We start from the raw sequence: 17,383 nt of genomic DNA, 5'->3' as shown, positions 1-17,383 counted from the left end.
CCTGTATGGGACAGTGTTAGACATCGGGCATAATGCAATGTTGTCTGAAGAAGGCATCCAGTGGGCTGCGCCTTATAGAAAACACACTGGGCCCCAACCCAGAAGACCATATGTAAGGGACCTATGGATCCACATTGATTGTCTTAATGTCTCCTGCAAATATGTGGGATAACAAGAGAGAACTGTGATCTGGTCCTGCCCTTCCAGAGTAAATGTGCTTCTTGGGATCTTTCATCGAGTGAAATTTTAATTTTTCATGAACTTTTTGAAATCTTTAATTCCAAATAGAGTAAGGAGAGTAACACCCTAAGGCAGGGGCAGCTGGTGACATTTGAAAGTGGTGGGGCGTAAACTAATTTGCATATTGCACCGCAGCGAGAGAGGGAGCCCGAACCACCTTGCATCCACCCACCCATCCTGTATCCATACATCATTCATTCATGCATCCACCCATCCATCCTGCATCCATCATTATGCATCCACCCACCCATCCATTCTGCATCCATCATTCATTCATGCATCCACCCATCCATCCACCAATTCTGCATCCATCATTCATTCATGCATCCACCCAGGGGCGGCTGGTGACATTTGAAAGTGGTGTGGCGTAAACTAATTTGCATATTGCACCGCAGCGAGAGGGCGAGCCCGAACCACCTTGCATCCATCCACCCATCATTCATGCATCCACCCATCATTCATTCATGCATCCACCCATCATTCATCCTGCATCCTTAGTTGGAACATCATTTTTATTTGTTTTTTAAAATATCTATTTATTTAACACAAAAGTAAGTCATGTATACATTTTTATGGCTTGATAAGAGGCTCGAACCTGGTTTCCCAGCACCAAAGTCGGACGCGCTAACCGTCAGACCACATCCTATCCCCTTTGGTGTGGGCCTTCAGTTTTGATGGTACATATTCACACCAAAGTCCCCCGCTTTCTCCCATGCAAGCTCATTTTGTAATGCGTTGTTCGTCACTGAAGAGGGCAGCGTCTGATGCTGCTTGGGAGGCAGATGCACTCTCTCTCTCTCTCTCGATGTGGTACCCAGGCACACGCGAAGCAACCAAGTACCTCGTTGTCAAAGACTAAAAAGGCTTGCCCTCCAGCTTACAATTCAGCACTGCAGCAACTGTTAACTCATGGACATCCAGTGAGCAGTCAGCAGACAGTGGTCACGCTTGAAATGGAAAGTGCACATGGAATAGGCCCACACAAGAGGCAGGAGCACCATAGTGCACATTCATTACGAGCGGTTCCTTCCGAACTTGTCGTATTCCTGGGTCCGGTCAGGTCAGAGGTCAAGTCTTCAATCAAACCCCATACAGAGGCCGCAGTACGAGGGAGGGAGAGAGAGCTCTGCCCCCCCCGCCCCATACAGGGGGTTATGTACCCGGGCTATGTACTGATCAGCCAATCCTGGCGCTGTATGCAGCGCCAGGATTGGCTGGGGGGGGCATCATGACTGCTCGCCCAGTCGCCCTGTGTAACCCTGGGGGCTGCGGCTCGCCCCCTGGTCCTCTCTCTAATGGGGAATTCACAGGAAAACGATCTGCGCATGCGCGGGCATGCTTGTGCCCAAAAATACACTTGCGCAGCTGCAGCAGGCCCATCCTCTCCCCCCCCCCCCCCCACCCCACCCCCTCTGCGCACTCCGGGAAAGTCGGGTGTCTCCCGCTTTCCCGGCCGGCAGATAGCGCGATTTCTTAAAAATATTTGTATTGGCCTTTTAGTGACGACGCGGTAGGTCCATGGGGCTTAGTGGGGCTACGCCCTAATCATTGCCTGTCAGTTCATTCAGTTGGTGTGCCATGGTCTGTCACCCCAGGCCTCGAAGAGGGGGGCTGAGAATGAACCCTCTACTGGTGATCTGGTTGTTTCTGCTTATGGCAGGGAGCATGCGTCTTCCCTGCTGATCACCTGCCTATGTTCACTCAAGACAATGTGTTGTGTGTCAACGAGGAAATTAGTTTGTATTAACCACTAAGCCTCACCGGTTATGTTTATAAAACTTCTCACCCAACGTTTCCTGTCGCAAGACTGCACCTCAGAGATGACGTAATCACGCACCAAAAATGCCACTGAAAAAATGTTGTAAAGCTCTCCTGAAAAAGCAGTTTTTGAGATCATGTGTGCATTTACTGAGGCTTCAAATACATGTCAGATTTGCTGAGTGTACAAAAAAAACTTCGACCAGCAATCCTTGTTTTCACAAATTTGGGAACGCTTAGAAGATTTGCTGAAATAAAACAGCCTGACGTACAGTAAGCGTGTATGCACATAAGTCAGTTGTTGGATACACGTCCTTGCCATCACCACATGTCTGACATCATCCTAACCCACGTGATCTGTTTTCACCCACAATCCTTCACTGGTCCCTGGTGTGATCTTTTTGCTCCAACTTATCCATATATACACCTGGTCTCGACCAATGTACGTGTTGCTTAATTATGCGGTAAATAGCAATGCCATTAGTTTTGTGTGGTTTGAAGTAGATCCAAAAAAGTGATTTAGAGTGAGCTGATCGGTGTGTGTGTGAGTGTGAGGCAGTGCCGATCTGCAGAAGGTTTTGTGTCCACAGCGCCTTGTGCGCCTCTTTCACGTACCTCATGAATGTTGTTGGTAGTGACGGAAGTGATTGTGTGGAGTGTGGCGATGGTGGACCTGGTAGCAGAGTACACCAGCGTCCCTCAAGTCTATTGTTGCTCCTAATGCTGTGGGGGAGATTCTTACAACTCAACTACTCGAGTGGTTAGTTCTGCACTCTTCTGCCAGTTTGCTTTTCATGATGGTTTTTGACACACGTTTGTCAATTATGAATGGATTTTGTTGTACTTAAATCAGGTTAATCAGAACAATCCAAGTAAGCATTTACAATAAACATACTAATAATACAGTCTATCATATGTAAATGCAAATTATTTCATAAAATAAAAACATTCTTTCGTATATCACTTAAAACAGCATTTTGATATTCTTTAAAATGAAGAGCGGGCAAGTGCTGCTCGAGAACATTACAAAGGTGAAAAGAAGAAAAGATACTTCATTACTGCTGTTTGTGCAGAAACGCAAGTGATGCTGAGCAATGTTATGCTTCACCCAATGGGCCTTTTTTTGATTCAACAGTTTTGATTGAGTTTCACTGTAAAGTCATGAACATAGAACAGTTTAAGAATAAGTGCATCTGCCCCAACCAGTCCACAGGGTCTGTCCAGGTCTCAGTCCACAAGAGGGCCTGAAGTTCCAAGGAGATGGCGCGAGCTCCTGGGTCTGCATTATAGGTCCTCACAGAGGCAGACGCAGTCTGGGGCGCCATCAAGGGCCTTGGGCATCTCCGAAGCTTGAATGGCAGGAATGGATCCCATTGCTTGCTGGGTACCTGCGGGATGGTGATGCGTGTTATAGTATAATTGGTATCTTCCAATGTGTTGCCTGTTGTGCATAGTTGTAGTTCAAAACATGGGGTGCTACAAGGGATTTGTTTCAAGAATGTTTTATATGAATTATTGAGTGGTGTCCCAGTCACACACTCTTTTGTATCCTAAGGATATCTATCTTGCTTGACATAACATAAATTCATGGAAGGTTGGAAGAAATAGAGCACAAAAGAGGTTATGTTTCAAATTAATTCTTTACTTGAAAAAAGTTTAAGGGGATGTAGATACAAAAATCAATTAGAGCAACAGGAGTTACGAACTAAGATAGACAATGTTTTTTCTATAGTTCATAACATTATGCATCAACTCCAGCTAAATGAAACAAACAACCCAAATTATACAATAACAGGTGGTTGTAGGTTAGTGTCTAAAGACAACATTGAAGGAGATGATGACAGGATGTCGACGTTTCGGTCTTTGCTGTATTCATCAATAAGACCATCATCAGGACGATGTTTATTCAAATGCTGTAAAGAACTCCCTTAATGAAAACAAGCGGGACCGTGTCAGATGATGTAAGTGGTCCACGTTAAAAGTCTTTCAAGAAGACGGATAAGTAACAGCTTGTGTTGGTCCGAGAAGCTGGCTAAAGCGTCCAGTCATGAGAATCTTCTATTTTATTTTAAGAGATGTCTCCGGTGGCAAATTAGTTTCACCATAGGTTCGTCTGTGTGTTGGAATGGTGATGGTGGAAGGGCTTAAGGAGGAGCAGTGAAGGCAGCTGCCCGGAGACCTTCTGGGAGTGCACAGACGTGGATGGCGGTTCTCTTGATAATAATAAAGAACGCTTTCTACTTAGATCTCCTCCTGGATGTATCTACATCTCTACTTGCATTTCACAGTTCCCTCTTGATCCACTCCACTCCATGGGAGATCTTCTCCAGTCCCAAGACCCTCTACAGTCCATGACTCCAGTCCAGCGTGTAGCGCTTTCCCAGTACAGTCTCATGGCCACGGGCAGCTGCGGCATGAATAATAAGCTAAGACCTATGAGCAATCCCTGCGGAGCCTCAGGCCGCCTTCCCAACATTGGGCTACGGCCGTCGCGGGACTGGAATACCTGTGACAGAGTCTGACTTTGAGTCCTCCCTGCCGGGGGTCTTGGGTTTTGGGGTACTGCTGTATGATCACATGGAAGCTGCTGATCTACCGGGGTTACATTCCAGCCGAGCTCCACATCTTTTCACGACTACAGATGGGTCTCAGCTCGAGTCGGTGAAAAGAAAAAGGAGCAGACATCCAGATGCTCGTCCATCTACGTGAGTTGTACCCTGGCTGTGTTATGTATTATCAGGGTACAAGTCGTAAAAAAAGAAGTGGGGGAACAATGTCATCAGAAGTGATGTCACGACAGGAAGTGACGTCACAACAGGTGCCAAGCTCCTCGTACCAGAGAGGCCAAAGAGTGAAGTCCAGCTGTTTGGAAGGGGGGACGGTGTCCCCCCAGTAAAATAAGTGGGGGGACATCGTCCACCCGGGTGGTACCCCGACTCGAGCCCTGTGTATTATACTCACTGAGTCCACGTCACCCATCTATATGCCCAACTAATGTTCCTATGCGTTCTGGGACCTCCGCCAGCATGTGCCGGCCGTCAGGGGTCAGAGGTCTCTCCGAGTCTGAGGACTGAAGAAGCTTCTCGAGAGTAGAAAGCTGTCAGGGCGTCCCCTCTCGGACTATACGCTGCAGCGCCCATGGCCAGAATTGTTACTGCAACTCTTGGTTCTTCACTGCCGATTTACAAATACACTGTGCATTTTTCCCAGCAGCTTAATTTATATTTATAAAATAAAAAAATCAGGGCTCATGTACTCAAAGAAGGCAAAATAAATACCATGTTTTACACTTACCACTTCCAAATTTCTGTTGTTCAAAAATGCATTGAAAACATCGGGTCTCATCCCAATTCAGGGTATGCGAGGGTCATCAGACGCAAACACGTAATCGCTGTATAATTAACTTTACACAACTCACTTCCAAGAATAAACTGCATTTATCATCCACAGTGTCAAGTTAGCACCCAAAAGACAACCAGCGGATATTTATACAGCACTTTATTTCATGTAAATTGACTCAGGCACCAGCGAGTAAGACCACTGAAATTCAGCACATTCATTTTTGAGGCTGTACTACAACACTTTTGAGGTTGAGGGTGTATAACAATACTTTCTTGCAGCTGTTACATTTTGTTCCAGACTACAACAGTGTGTTTTGACTTTTAGTTTTAACCATACTATACTGTATCATAAAACATTGCAAACACTTGAGCAACATTACGTGTAGCTTCTTTTTGTAACATAACTACGTTTGTGCACCAAAGATCAAATAAAGATAATTGGTAATGTTGAAACAGACATTTTTGCTTTCACAATGGAGAACTGGGACTACAGACACGGGACACGCTTTAAACTAATCACAGACTTAAAGAGACCAGTACGTTTTAAGACTATAAGAGGAAAAGGCCAATGAAAAATCCTTCACAACAGTGCCAGTCATATTGCAATGATGTGAAAGGAGTGCTTGCGAAGACTGAAGTATAGGTGACAGTTAATGTTCAGTTTTGCAATCAACCATACTCCTGCGGTGTGATACTGCCCTCTTGTGGCACAGAATGAGAACTCAGCATCGCACCACATTCATTCTTGGTAAGTGAAAAATAAGCCTCACATCTGAGAGACACCTAAACTGTCCTCCATGTCATTTAAGGCCTTCTTAAGATAAATTCAGCACCCACGCATATTACACATTTTACATGTAATATTACAAAAATGTATTCAAAAAGTACTAAACCGTTAAGTCTTTGCTAAAAATCCATCAACAAAATTGGCAAAAACACAACACCCATCGAGACTGCAGCATTTTACTGCAGTTCCCTTGACATTTTAAAGGCACTAGCCTTCCAGTGTTTACCTCTACAAGAAAACCAGAATTATGTAAAAATACCAGCAATTAAATAATCACAAGCAGTGGAGACTTGTTGCAACATTAACAAAACTGTTTCAAAAAGATGCATAAATGTGGCTAATTTACTTCACTTCACTTCACAGAAAAAGCTGAATGATTTTTACAGCAAAATATGTAATTGGTATATTTATAAATATATATATATATATATATATATATATATATATATATATATATATATATATATATATATATATTATATTTCTTCACCTGGACAACTGCACACAATGGAACATGGGCCTATTCCCGCCATGCGGGTATCGATGTTGGCTGCGCTGTAATCAATGGAGCTTGCCACTTTCCGACAGGTAAGCACAGGTTCCTCTTGAACGCTCGCGGCTTCACAGCACATAGTTGCTGCAATCACCCATCTGTTGTAGTCGCAATGGCAAAGCACCCAAGAGCACAACGACACGAGCCACAGGCAGGAGAGGCGTCAATCTGCTGCAGCGGAACTGGCATGTTGCGTAGACCATATCCAAGAATCGTCTATTCCAATGTGACTGACGTGTACACCGGACGTGCTGCGTTATCCCACCTGCCACTGAAAGACAATGAAACATATGTATGACATGACTCAAACGGAAAAACAAAACGTGCATTTTTCATTTGTTGTGTGCTACAACTTATTGAACAATGAGAGGCTATTGGTGAATTCTGAAATGGGCCACAAGTGCTATGGATCCACCAGGGGCGGCTGGTGGGTTTGAAAGTGGTGAGGCAAAAAATTGTATACTGGTATAACGAGCGAGCCCGCAAGAACATTTTTCATAAAATTGATTCAAATGATGGCTTTTACCCCACATATTTATTTCAAAATGTTGCAAACATGGGGTCCAAATATAGCATTTAAAAGCACAAGTGAGACCAAAACATTCATTATTTAATTATTTAAAACGGTATAAAAATATAAAGCACGCCATTACAAAATAGTATGCAATTAACTATGGAGAGGATGCAGTTTATGGCAAGTGCACTAGATATAGTTAAAATAACAGTCGTTGTAATCGTTGTAAATATTAAATGCTTAGCTTTCTCTTGCGTAACATAAAATTTGTAGGTGGGCAGTTGTCAACAAGTGGGTATTCTTCATTCAGGGTAAAATGACATCTGGGATAATTCGAGCTTCTCTTCTCATGACTAGGATAGAACAGTCAATGGAAACACCCCAGTTGTGGAAAGCTACCCTTCTAGTATTTTATTCTTCATCCAACACAGCTCATAGAAGCTATAGAGTTGAACTACACCGAGCGCCCACGGAACTCCACTCTTCATACCCCTTCATGACAACATACAACCTGATACCCCAACACCCATCAACTCCTCTGAGTTGACACCATACTTTAATAAATCTAAGACACACTGTATCTGGACAGTGCACATCCCAGTCCTGCCAGATGGGACATAATTAAATTGATAATGAGCAGCGTCCTACAAAACAGGTCCTGGGCGGAGCCAGCTGGAGTTTCTGGGGCTGATGGCAATATTGCACAAGGTGGGGTATTGTGGCTGAAGGGGTGATCGTGCCCTGTGGTGTCACTGTGGCTTATGCTATTATTATGCCCATGTGGAGTCATTGCAAGTTATGAGATGACTGTGCTTAGTGTTGTCATTGTGTCTGGTGAGGTAACTGCGCCTAATGGGATCCGATGGGGATGTGTCATGATTAGCCCACAATGGCACTACTGTGTTATTAAAGCACTAGAGCCAGCGCTGTAGGCCTATTGGGTGGAACCTGCATGTTCATCTTCTACTCTGCTTTATGGCAAATCACTGTGCTTATTTTTTATGCTTTCAATGTCTCTCCGTGTGTTGCTCATTGGGTCACTTCTTTTGCCAGGTGTGCAGCCTTTCCAGTGCCAATGCCTTCTTCATGTCTGCACTTTTCTCAGAGTTGGCACGCGCCTTGTGTATGACTCTCCAGATTTCTGACTCTTCCCCTTGAGTTTGGCTAGTCTATTTGCTGCCTTTGCAGCCCCACACACTTTGCCTGTGCCATGGGAGTCCATGTTTATGCATCTCTGCCTTTGTCCTATAGGTACAGTTCCCTGCCTTCGTATAACTGCCAAGTAGTCCAATAGCATGAGCGCCACCTTCACCCAGTCCTGGATTTAGGCCACCAAAGTGTGCATGCAGCGATTTTAATGGCCATGCATGCTCGGTAAAAAAAGCTACAACCCCACGACAATGCATCTTGATATTGGCTTGGACACCTGTGGTGGCGGAATGTGTCACACATGAAATAGGTCCACGCGCATGCCTTGTGTGTTCATTCCTATGCAGCCCGCAGGGCACCTGTCTATAAGCAGCCTTATTGTGTGTGGTTCTACCATGTCAAATAGAGAGTCTATGTGCGTGAATGTTTGTTGAGCGGCTCCCACAAGTGCATCTCTCCTAGTGATTCCTCCAAGTGCAGCTCTCACAGACCCGTCTCGCAGGTTTTGGATACGCCTTCACATGAGCCCCAGGGCCCTTTAATTATATTCTGAAAGCAAGGGGATTCGTTACTGCTTAAGGGCTCTGCCCCTTTAACCTTGGAACCCCGGACTAAAACCGGCCGCCTCTGTCAATAAGAGGTTTTAAAATTGATAAATGCATGATTAAGTGGCATACTGTGGTGCGCCAGGCCTGGTGGTGGTTTGCTGTACCGAGAGGTTGACATGAACAGACACAAACTCACCATACAATGCTTTCAGCTATTACAGATATTGGCGCAGGCTTCCAAGAAGTGAATGCTAATGTATTCTGAGGACCATAAAGGCACACGTATAGGGACGTGAATTAATTGACAAACTTACTGTTTATTTTACAAAGGCATTACTTAGCATCAGGGAAAATGTGGTCAAAGCGTTCAGTTCTCTAAACTGCATAGGTCACTGTCCAGTTTTTTCTGTGTGTTTCACATCACTAACATTTAGCATCAGAAGACCTGCTTTTTAACTATTAATGTGCAGTGCACACCCATATGCAGGGTGTTAGACCTGGCATCATTGGCGCGAGTCTCACGTCCATTTTGATGGATTGCCTCCTCAGTTTACATATGTTTTTGCTGCTTCTATGCTTTGGGCACTGTGCCACTGCTATTCAGTGCCACAGTGCAATTGCTCCCTATGTTAAATTCATGTACTAATTGTTTATTCCATGATTGGGTTATTTGATTTATCTGTCAGCCCCTAGTACAGTGCACCATGTGTGCCCAGGGCGTGTAAATCAAATGCTGCTGGTGGGCTTGAGGCACTTGTTGTCCCACCCACAGACGAAGCTTGTAAAGTGTGTCTCATGCCTGCCATTGCATGGCCTGTGTGCAGTCTAGCACTGCCATGTCGACTTGGCCAAGTGCACCCACTTGCCAGTCCCTAAACCTTCCCTTTGTTTTATATTAGACACCCTATGGTAGGCCCGGGGGCAGGGTTCCTTGTAAGTATAAGGTAGGACATGCTCTGATGTGTGTAGCATGCCCTAATAGTGAATTACAGCCATTTTCGTTTTTCACTATTGAAGGCTACCTGTTCTCCATAGGCCAGAATTGTCAGTTACATCCTTATAATCCTAACTGACTCAGGGAACATGAGAGAAATTCGAATTTAGTATGCGTGATTTCAGAATAATAAAATACATATTTTAGTAAAGTTGGTTTTAATATTCTGTGTTTGAAAATAACACTTTTAGAAAGTAGGTGTTTTCTTGCCTAACTGTCCAGGCCTGCCTCTGTTAGGTTGTGTATTCCTTGTCTGGGTTTGTGAGTGACAGGGCTGGGGGATTCCAGGAGACAGGCTGGGGCAGGCCGGTGGTGAATAGAGAGATCTGCATCTAGATGGGAGGGAGAAGTTGCACCTGGGACCTGAATAGGGCTGGGCCTTCCCTCTACAATACTGGCTCCACCTCCTGTGGGGCGGCTGATGTCTCTGCCCTGCACAGTGAAAGGAAGAAGAGATTCATGTAAACAAAGTGCTCAGGAACTGGTTTGGACTAGCCAGAGGCCTCTCTGCCTTCAGAGAACAAAGGATTTGGGGGTATAAATATTGGGACTCTGACCCCAAGAAATTAGATCACTTCTGGACAAGAAACCTTTCTGCAAGGAGAAGAACCAAGGCAGCTGCAGGAGTTGTACTGTCCCTCTGCCAGTGTGCTGTTTGCTGGTTCGGCCTGCAGTGGTTGCTTCATTGCCAAGGGAAAGGAGAAGGAACTTTGTAAGGACTTCCATCTACAGAATGTACTCCAGGGGCTAGAACTGTGCTTGCCTTCTGCTGAAGTCTCAGCTTCCCACTGAATTTCCTTGCTGGGAATTCTGACTCCAGACACTTGTTTGCCACTGGGAGCTGGAAGCGAGAAGCATCGAGAAGAAGCACGTCGCCACCGCAGCTGAAATCGTCGCATCGCCAGAGAAGCGAGCCTTCGCTGCATCTCCCTGGAAGCGTGTGTTCATCGAAGCTGCCTGCTGTCGCATCACTGGAGAAGCGTGACACCATCGACAGAGTCGCCATCGCATCACCAGAGAATCGTGTCTCAGGGACTCTCGCGGTTTCAAAGTACAGAGTCATCGCAAGGCTGCCAGGGCGTCTGCGCATCATCATCGCATCACCGCATCAAGGGCGCCTTCTTCTCGAATCGTAACCAGATCATTGCATCAAGGCTCCATCTTGCGCACCGCAGCGGTCCCGCAGGCCCAGTATCTACGCATCACCTCCGCAGCGGTAAGGATCATGACGCATCCCCTACTCTGCGCAAGGATTGAGGCACGACCCATCGTCTCCCCAGGATCACGGAACCGACGCATCTCTCCTTTTGCGAGCCTTTTGTTTACTTTGCGTTACGCAACCAGGTACTTTGTTGAGAACTTTGTCGCATTCACCATCATCTTGAACTAAGCAACTTTAATCATCTTTTAAGTCATCTTTAAGTGTAGTATTGTGGATTTTTGTCTTTTGTGGTCTTGTGTTTAAGTCTATAAAAAGAATACTTATTTTTATAAAACCTGAGTTGTGTCCATCTGTAGTGTTTTCACTATATTACTGTGTAAATTCACAAATGCTTAACACGCTGCCTCTGAGATAAGCCTGTCTGCTCGTGCCAAGCTACCAAGGTGGTGAGCAGGGGTTATTAAGGAATGTAATCCCCTTATCTGACTTAGAAGTAAGGGTCCCTATTTGGACAAAGGTGAATACCATTGCCAACTAGAGACCCCCAGATCAAACACAGGGTAATGGCAAAGTTCAGAGGGTCAAGGGTTCAGGCATGTGCAGTGCCTGGGAGGTGGCTCTCTGGCGTACAGGAGTGTTTGAACTACTACAAGTTACCTTAACGCTGGAGTCTTTTTTGATAAGCAAAGTTATTGCATTCTTGCGTGTTTATAGTGTTAACTAATATATTCAACATTTCGGGGGCATTTACTCTGGACTTAGCGTCTTCCTCTAAATGTAGACTTTTGTGGAATCCTACAAATTCAGTCAGAACTAATGTTGCATCTCTGGCATTTCCCCAAACTCAGCAGACCAACATAGGTGTTTTTAGGATCTCTTCTTGGAAGCTCTGAAAGCTAGAGACATTTTCCTCTGGGCTCAATTTAGGCAGGAAGTTCACAGTTATTTGTTTACCGGAAGCCTGCTAGCTGATGCCAGGCCGTCATAAAGGGGGAGGAGCCATCTGGACTGTTTGCCCTAGGCCCCACTCTATTCAGGACCTCACGCTGTTAGAAACATCCAGATATTTGACAATTCCAATTGCGGGTTTGTAGTTGGTATCTTAAAGTGCCTCAGATACATGGAATGAAATATTCTGTTTTGCATGGCACTTTTGTTTTGGAAAAAGCCTGAATACAGATGCAATGCAAGAAAAAATTATTTTATAATCACAGTTTGACCTGGACCTGCTAACTGAGTATGCTATTCTTTCTCATGAAATAAATGCATTTTCTAAAGGAGTTGACATTCTATGTGTGCAGGTGTGTGTCAAAATATCAAAATAGCTACACACTATGCTGAACAAGTTGCGTTGTCTGACAGGCTGCATAATAGATCTTTGTTTGCTAAATCATTTAGTCTAATGTGCTACACAATGTGGTTTTCCATTGCCACATAATTCCAGCGGGCATGCCTATATCTGTGAAGGGTCTACTGCGTAATATTTTATGTTACCAGATTATGACCTCCTGTTGTAAACAAAAGAGTTCCCATTATTGCTTGCTGTAAAATGTCTCACTTTGTCTGAAATTGCGAGGAGGTCCTGGGAGCAGGGCACATCCTACTTCCACGGCACTCAGAAGGTACTAAATGCCATCTGGCAGTAATCAAGAAGGAAGCCCCCTACCCCCATCCCCAGCTTCAGGTGCAGGTGCAGGTGCAGGGACTCACGCGAAGCAAGAACACGCACCCGAGAGGCATGCCGGAGGCCTGTACTAATTCCCTCAGATGCAGGGCCTGGATTTTTGGATTGGTGTTTAAGAGGCCGTGCGCTTTCATGCTCGGAGACAAAGCGTGCTCCGCGGCTTTACAAAATTAGAAATTAAATGTAGGTTGTATTCCAAACGATGAGTCCTCTGGTTTGTCTTTATGCTTTGTCGAGATTCTCACGCAACAGGGAATAAACAACACTTCCCGCCCCTGTTGTATCCAGGGGGGGTTCACGAACCACAAACCTGTTTGTAATGAGAAGTGTGTCTTTTTGTGTTATTCACTCATTAAAGGCTAAAATGACGACACAATAAAGAAAGTCCTCGTAAATTGACACAGTCACACCGAAAAAATAATCCAACACATCTACCTCAATCAGAGCTCGATATGTTCTCTCTCGCCGGGCTCTGAGTCGTGACTACAGAGTGCAGAAGACAGCGTGGAAATGACGCAGACCCCTCCCCCAGACCCTAGCACACCAATCACTTGAATAAACAGCAACTGTTACTGGGTCGCTCGAAGGAAGAAGCAGAGGCCACGGCCACACCCCACTACTTTCCCAAAGCCGGACTGGCCTGCCCCCAACCATTGGAATTAATGGGGAGCTTCTGATTCCTCCCTGGACTTTTCCAACAACGCCCAAATTAAAAGCTGTATTCTGGCAGTGATACACAGATCCGGCCCCCCTGTGTGTCGTCACTGCTCTGCTTTCTGGCTCCAGGTCGAAGAAATCTTTGCCCAGCCAAAAGCATGCGCAGCAGAGCCAAGAGCCATCATCCCCCACTCCCTCCAAGAAAAATCTGGATTTGCCCATGTTTGTTCACCGAGCAGCCAGCACAATTTATTGCAAGCTGCTGGGTGTTACAGCTAACATTTTTTTAATCCCCAAAGGGTGGCAGGGCGGCGCCCATCTCACCCGTGAACACCAGAAAATAATACCTGTCTCCAGGTCTTCTCTGATGCTGCTAATGGAGGGTCTAATACATTAATACTGACTGTCCATCCCATTCACCTCCGGCTCCTCATCATTAATTAAATGTCAGATTTCCTTTGCAATAGTTTGGAAAATCTTCATTAGAATATTTTCATTAACACAAGGGGAGGAGGGCCGAGAAACTGCCTCCTGGTTAACAGAGACATCTCCTTTCCAGCAGAGGACAGCTGTAATCGAAAACCACAAATAAAACTACCCCAACGACAGGGTCCCTGGGGCAGAGGAGGTGCAGAGGGAAAAAGGTTTTGCCAGTTTGCACTTTACTGCATATTTTAGGAGGCGGCCAGAATAGTGCTAAGATGCTGCACTGTTGTATACATGATGAGCATCTGGACACAACTGCAGCACTAGACACTCAGGATGCATCAAGCTATTACACAGGAAGTAAGGAAATACAAGTAACCTATAACTATCATTGATCAGTTAGGGACCGCTCCACTGATTCACTAACCTAGACAATGAATTACTGCAAGCAAAGGAGTCTGGGAAGGATCCACTTGTGGAGAACAGGGGAGCGCCACTGATACCCTAGAAACTGGAACCACGAAAAGGAGTCTGGGAAGGATCTCCTTGTATAGAACAGGGGAGGCCCACTTGTACCCTAGAAACTGGAACTGTACAAAGGAGTCTGGGAAGGATCCCCTTGCGGAGAACAGGGGAGGCCCACTTGTACCCTAGAAACTAGAACCACTCTCGTGTATGGGATAGCTAAGACACACAGACAAGCTGCACCGTAGAATGCAATAAGGATCCATACCCAGTAATCACTAAGACTATTCTGCGGAATCAATGGCAGATGCGCATAACGCGGAGCAATGACGACCATGAACTCCAGGATATTTGTGGCACGAGCCCTGTCCAGGAACAAATAAAGAACGCTGTAACCTCACACCTACTGTATAAACAGACAGCAAAGACCACCACAACTAACCTGCCACAGCACTCATGGCATCAGGGGATTCCGATTACCAGCGTGAGAGCAATAGTACTTGAGCCACAATTACTAAACATTAAAAACAAAGACCTAGCATGCCAACTACATCACAAACGAGGAGCCGCACACAAACTGAGGTTAAACTCCTGGTGACTCATAGAAGATGAGAGGTGATAAGCATTCACTACAGACAGGCCTCACCAGCAAGTCACTAGTGATCGCAGGTGGCATTCATTTATAGATAGGGTGGTGGTGGTGGTAGGGAGCAGGCGGTAGGCGAAAGCAAATCTTTTCCAAAGGAAACATGCAGGCCCGGGGTTTAGAGAGAGACAAAGCATTTACCAATGCAGAGGATAAACCTGGTGAAGGACAGGAAATACCACATATATGAGTTAATTAAAGCATGATAAAAAAGGGGCTGGTCCCGTTCAAAGAGTGAGCAAGCAGCAATTTGTAGGTAGAGTAAAAGTAGTGGTGGGGATGAAGTCACCATGCAACAGTATAAGGCAGGGTGGGTGAACGGCATCCACCCACCATTTTCACTGGGTGGATGCCGTCCCCCCTGTCAAGAAGTTGGGCCCCACTGAAAAGTAAGCTGAATTCGTCCAAGTGCAATTTGCAAACACTGGGACACATTCAGCAGCGCCTGCACCGTTGTTGTCTGCTTTCGATCCGCAACAACGTGCAGGTGGGAGGTGGCGTTCTTAGTTCAGACTCCTGCTGGGGCGAATCTGAGGGGTCATCTGTTGTTCGAGCATCCTGGCTGGCAGCAGTCAGGAGCCTCACATCAAGATGCCAATGCAGTGGAGGGGAAAGAAATGCTCACACCTTGTTAGTACTTCATACATTCTTAGGAGAGGGAGCCTTTCACTTTGTTTAGTCCCTGTTGCATGCACTGTAAGAATGTCAGATGTGTTGGTTTTTCCCTGTATTTACACAAAATAAATGTAATTTATATAGTGCTTACTACCCCGGAGGAGGCATTGAAATAATTTATTTTTCTTATGAAGCACTATGGGTAGAGGAAGTTTACGCTGACAAAAGGCAACATTGTTTTATGTGCAGCTTTCAAAAGTGTGAATCTTCTGCCTAAATCAGGAGGGTTTCCATGAGTACTCGAAATGTGCTCGAATGTACTCATGATAGACCTGCTAAACATACATGTGAGGTCTTAACTAACAACTAACAACGGGATGTGTCCCACGGAAATGGAAAAAGGCCCTAGTCAGACCGATTCAGAAGAACACTTCTTCCCCTTGGACTAACATGTCAAATCTTAGGCCTATCTCCTTACTGCCCTTTCTGGGGAAAATCATTGAAAAGCACACAAATAAGCATCTGTCCAACTTCCTGGAACAATCGGGAAGCCTTGATCCTTCACAGTCAGGTTTTAGGCCGAAATATAGCACTGAAACGGCCCTGCTGTCGATAACTGATGATCACCGCATGTACCAGGACAATGGCTTTTACGTTGTCCTGGTGCTGCTGGATTTATCGGCAGCGTTCGATACCATCTCGCACAACATCCTGATCGAACGACTGACTATGAATGGACTCGGTGGCAAGGCACTGGACTGGATAAAGAGCTTTCTCTCCGACCGCACCCAATGTGTCACCATGGGTGACTTTAGGTCGGAGGAGGTTAAGATCACCAAGGGGGTTCCACAGGGCTCGTGTCTGAGCCCAACTCTTTTTAACACCTATGTGGCCCCCCTGGCAGATATAACAAGAGCCTTTGGTTTCTGTCCTGTGTCCTATGCTGACGACACTCAGCTGCTTTTTCCCTTTAAATTACTAACTCCGGAGGTTATACAATCTTTCTCCGAGGGGATGAAAGCAGTATCCCAGTGATGTCTTCCAACTTTCTTCAGTGCAATGTCGGTAAGACTGAGGTGATGCTTTTCGGTGAGGCTAAGATCCAATGGTCCCCTGACTGGTGGCCGCTGGACCTAGGTCCAGTCCCCGAACCTAAACAAATAATCAAGAACCTGGGGGTACGGTTGGAGTTGGAGTTGACTATGAAACAACATGGTAATACCACGGTGGGATCTTGTTTTCACATGATAGGTCTGCTCCGCTAGATATTCCGATTCCTTCCCGACTCCATCAGAAGAACTTTGGTTCAGGCTTTAGTGATCAGCCGACTTGATTATTGTAATGGTCTTCTAGTAGGTGCAAATGAAGAGGTGCTAGACCGACTGCAAGTGGTGCAAAACACAGCAGCCAGGCTAATCCTCAATGCCCCCCCGAGATCTCCATCCAAACCACTGCTGGATAAACTTCACTGGTTGACCATACGCCAAAGAGTGAATTTTAAGACCTGTTGTATTATACATAAAGGTTTACATGATGTGGGACCGGCCTATTTGGCTAATAAATTTGTACCATACGTCCCAACACGCACACTCAGGTCAAGTGAGCAGTTGCTGCTGAGGGTACCCAAGATCAGCAGGACTAGACTGGGTGGTAAGGCTCTGTCAGTGGTGGGTTCCATCTTGTGGAACGCCCTTCCACTCTTATTGAGACAGTGTTCCGACCATCTCCTCTTTAGGAAACAATTGAATACTTTTCTGTTTAAGCAAAACTAGCCGAAGCTTTGTTCTTTTAAAGATAAAATATTTAATTGACCCATATGCTCTTAGAATACCAGTGTCATTGTC

At 45.5% G+C, this 17,383-nt stretch overlaps 1 protein-coding gene across 1 annotated transcript in view; it reads right to left on the bottom strand.

Moving 5' to 3' along the window:
* Positions 1–5,478: 5,478 nt before the first annotated feature.
* SVIP (small VCP interacting protein) overlaps positions 5,479–17,383 on the bottom strand; it is a 121,599-nt gene continuing 109,694 nt past the window's right edge. The window contains exon 4 of the mRNA XM_086959493.1: positions 5,479–6,950. Coding sequence (XP_086815619.1) covers positions 6,936–6,950 — 15 coding nt within the window. The 3' untranslated portion in view covers positions 5,479–6,935. The remainder of the gene's footprint in view (positions 6,951–17,383) is intronic.

This window comes from Lissotriton vulgaris, chromosome 2_2 (assembly GCF_964263255.1).
Source record: "Lissotriton vulgaris chromosome 2_2, aLisVul1.2, whole genome shotgun sequence".
Taxonomy (NCBI): Eukaryota; Metazoa; Chordata; class Amphibia; order Caudata; family Salamandridae; genus Lissotriton; species Lissotriton vulgaris.
This window is presented reverse-complemented; position numbering and strand designations above follow the sequence as displayed.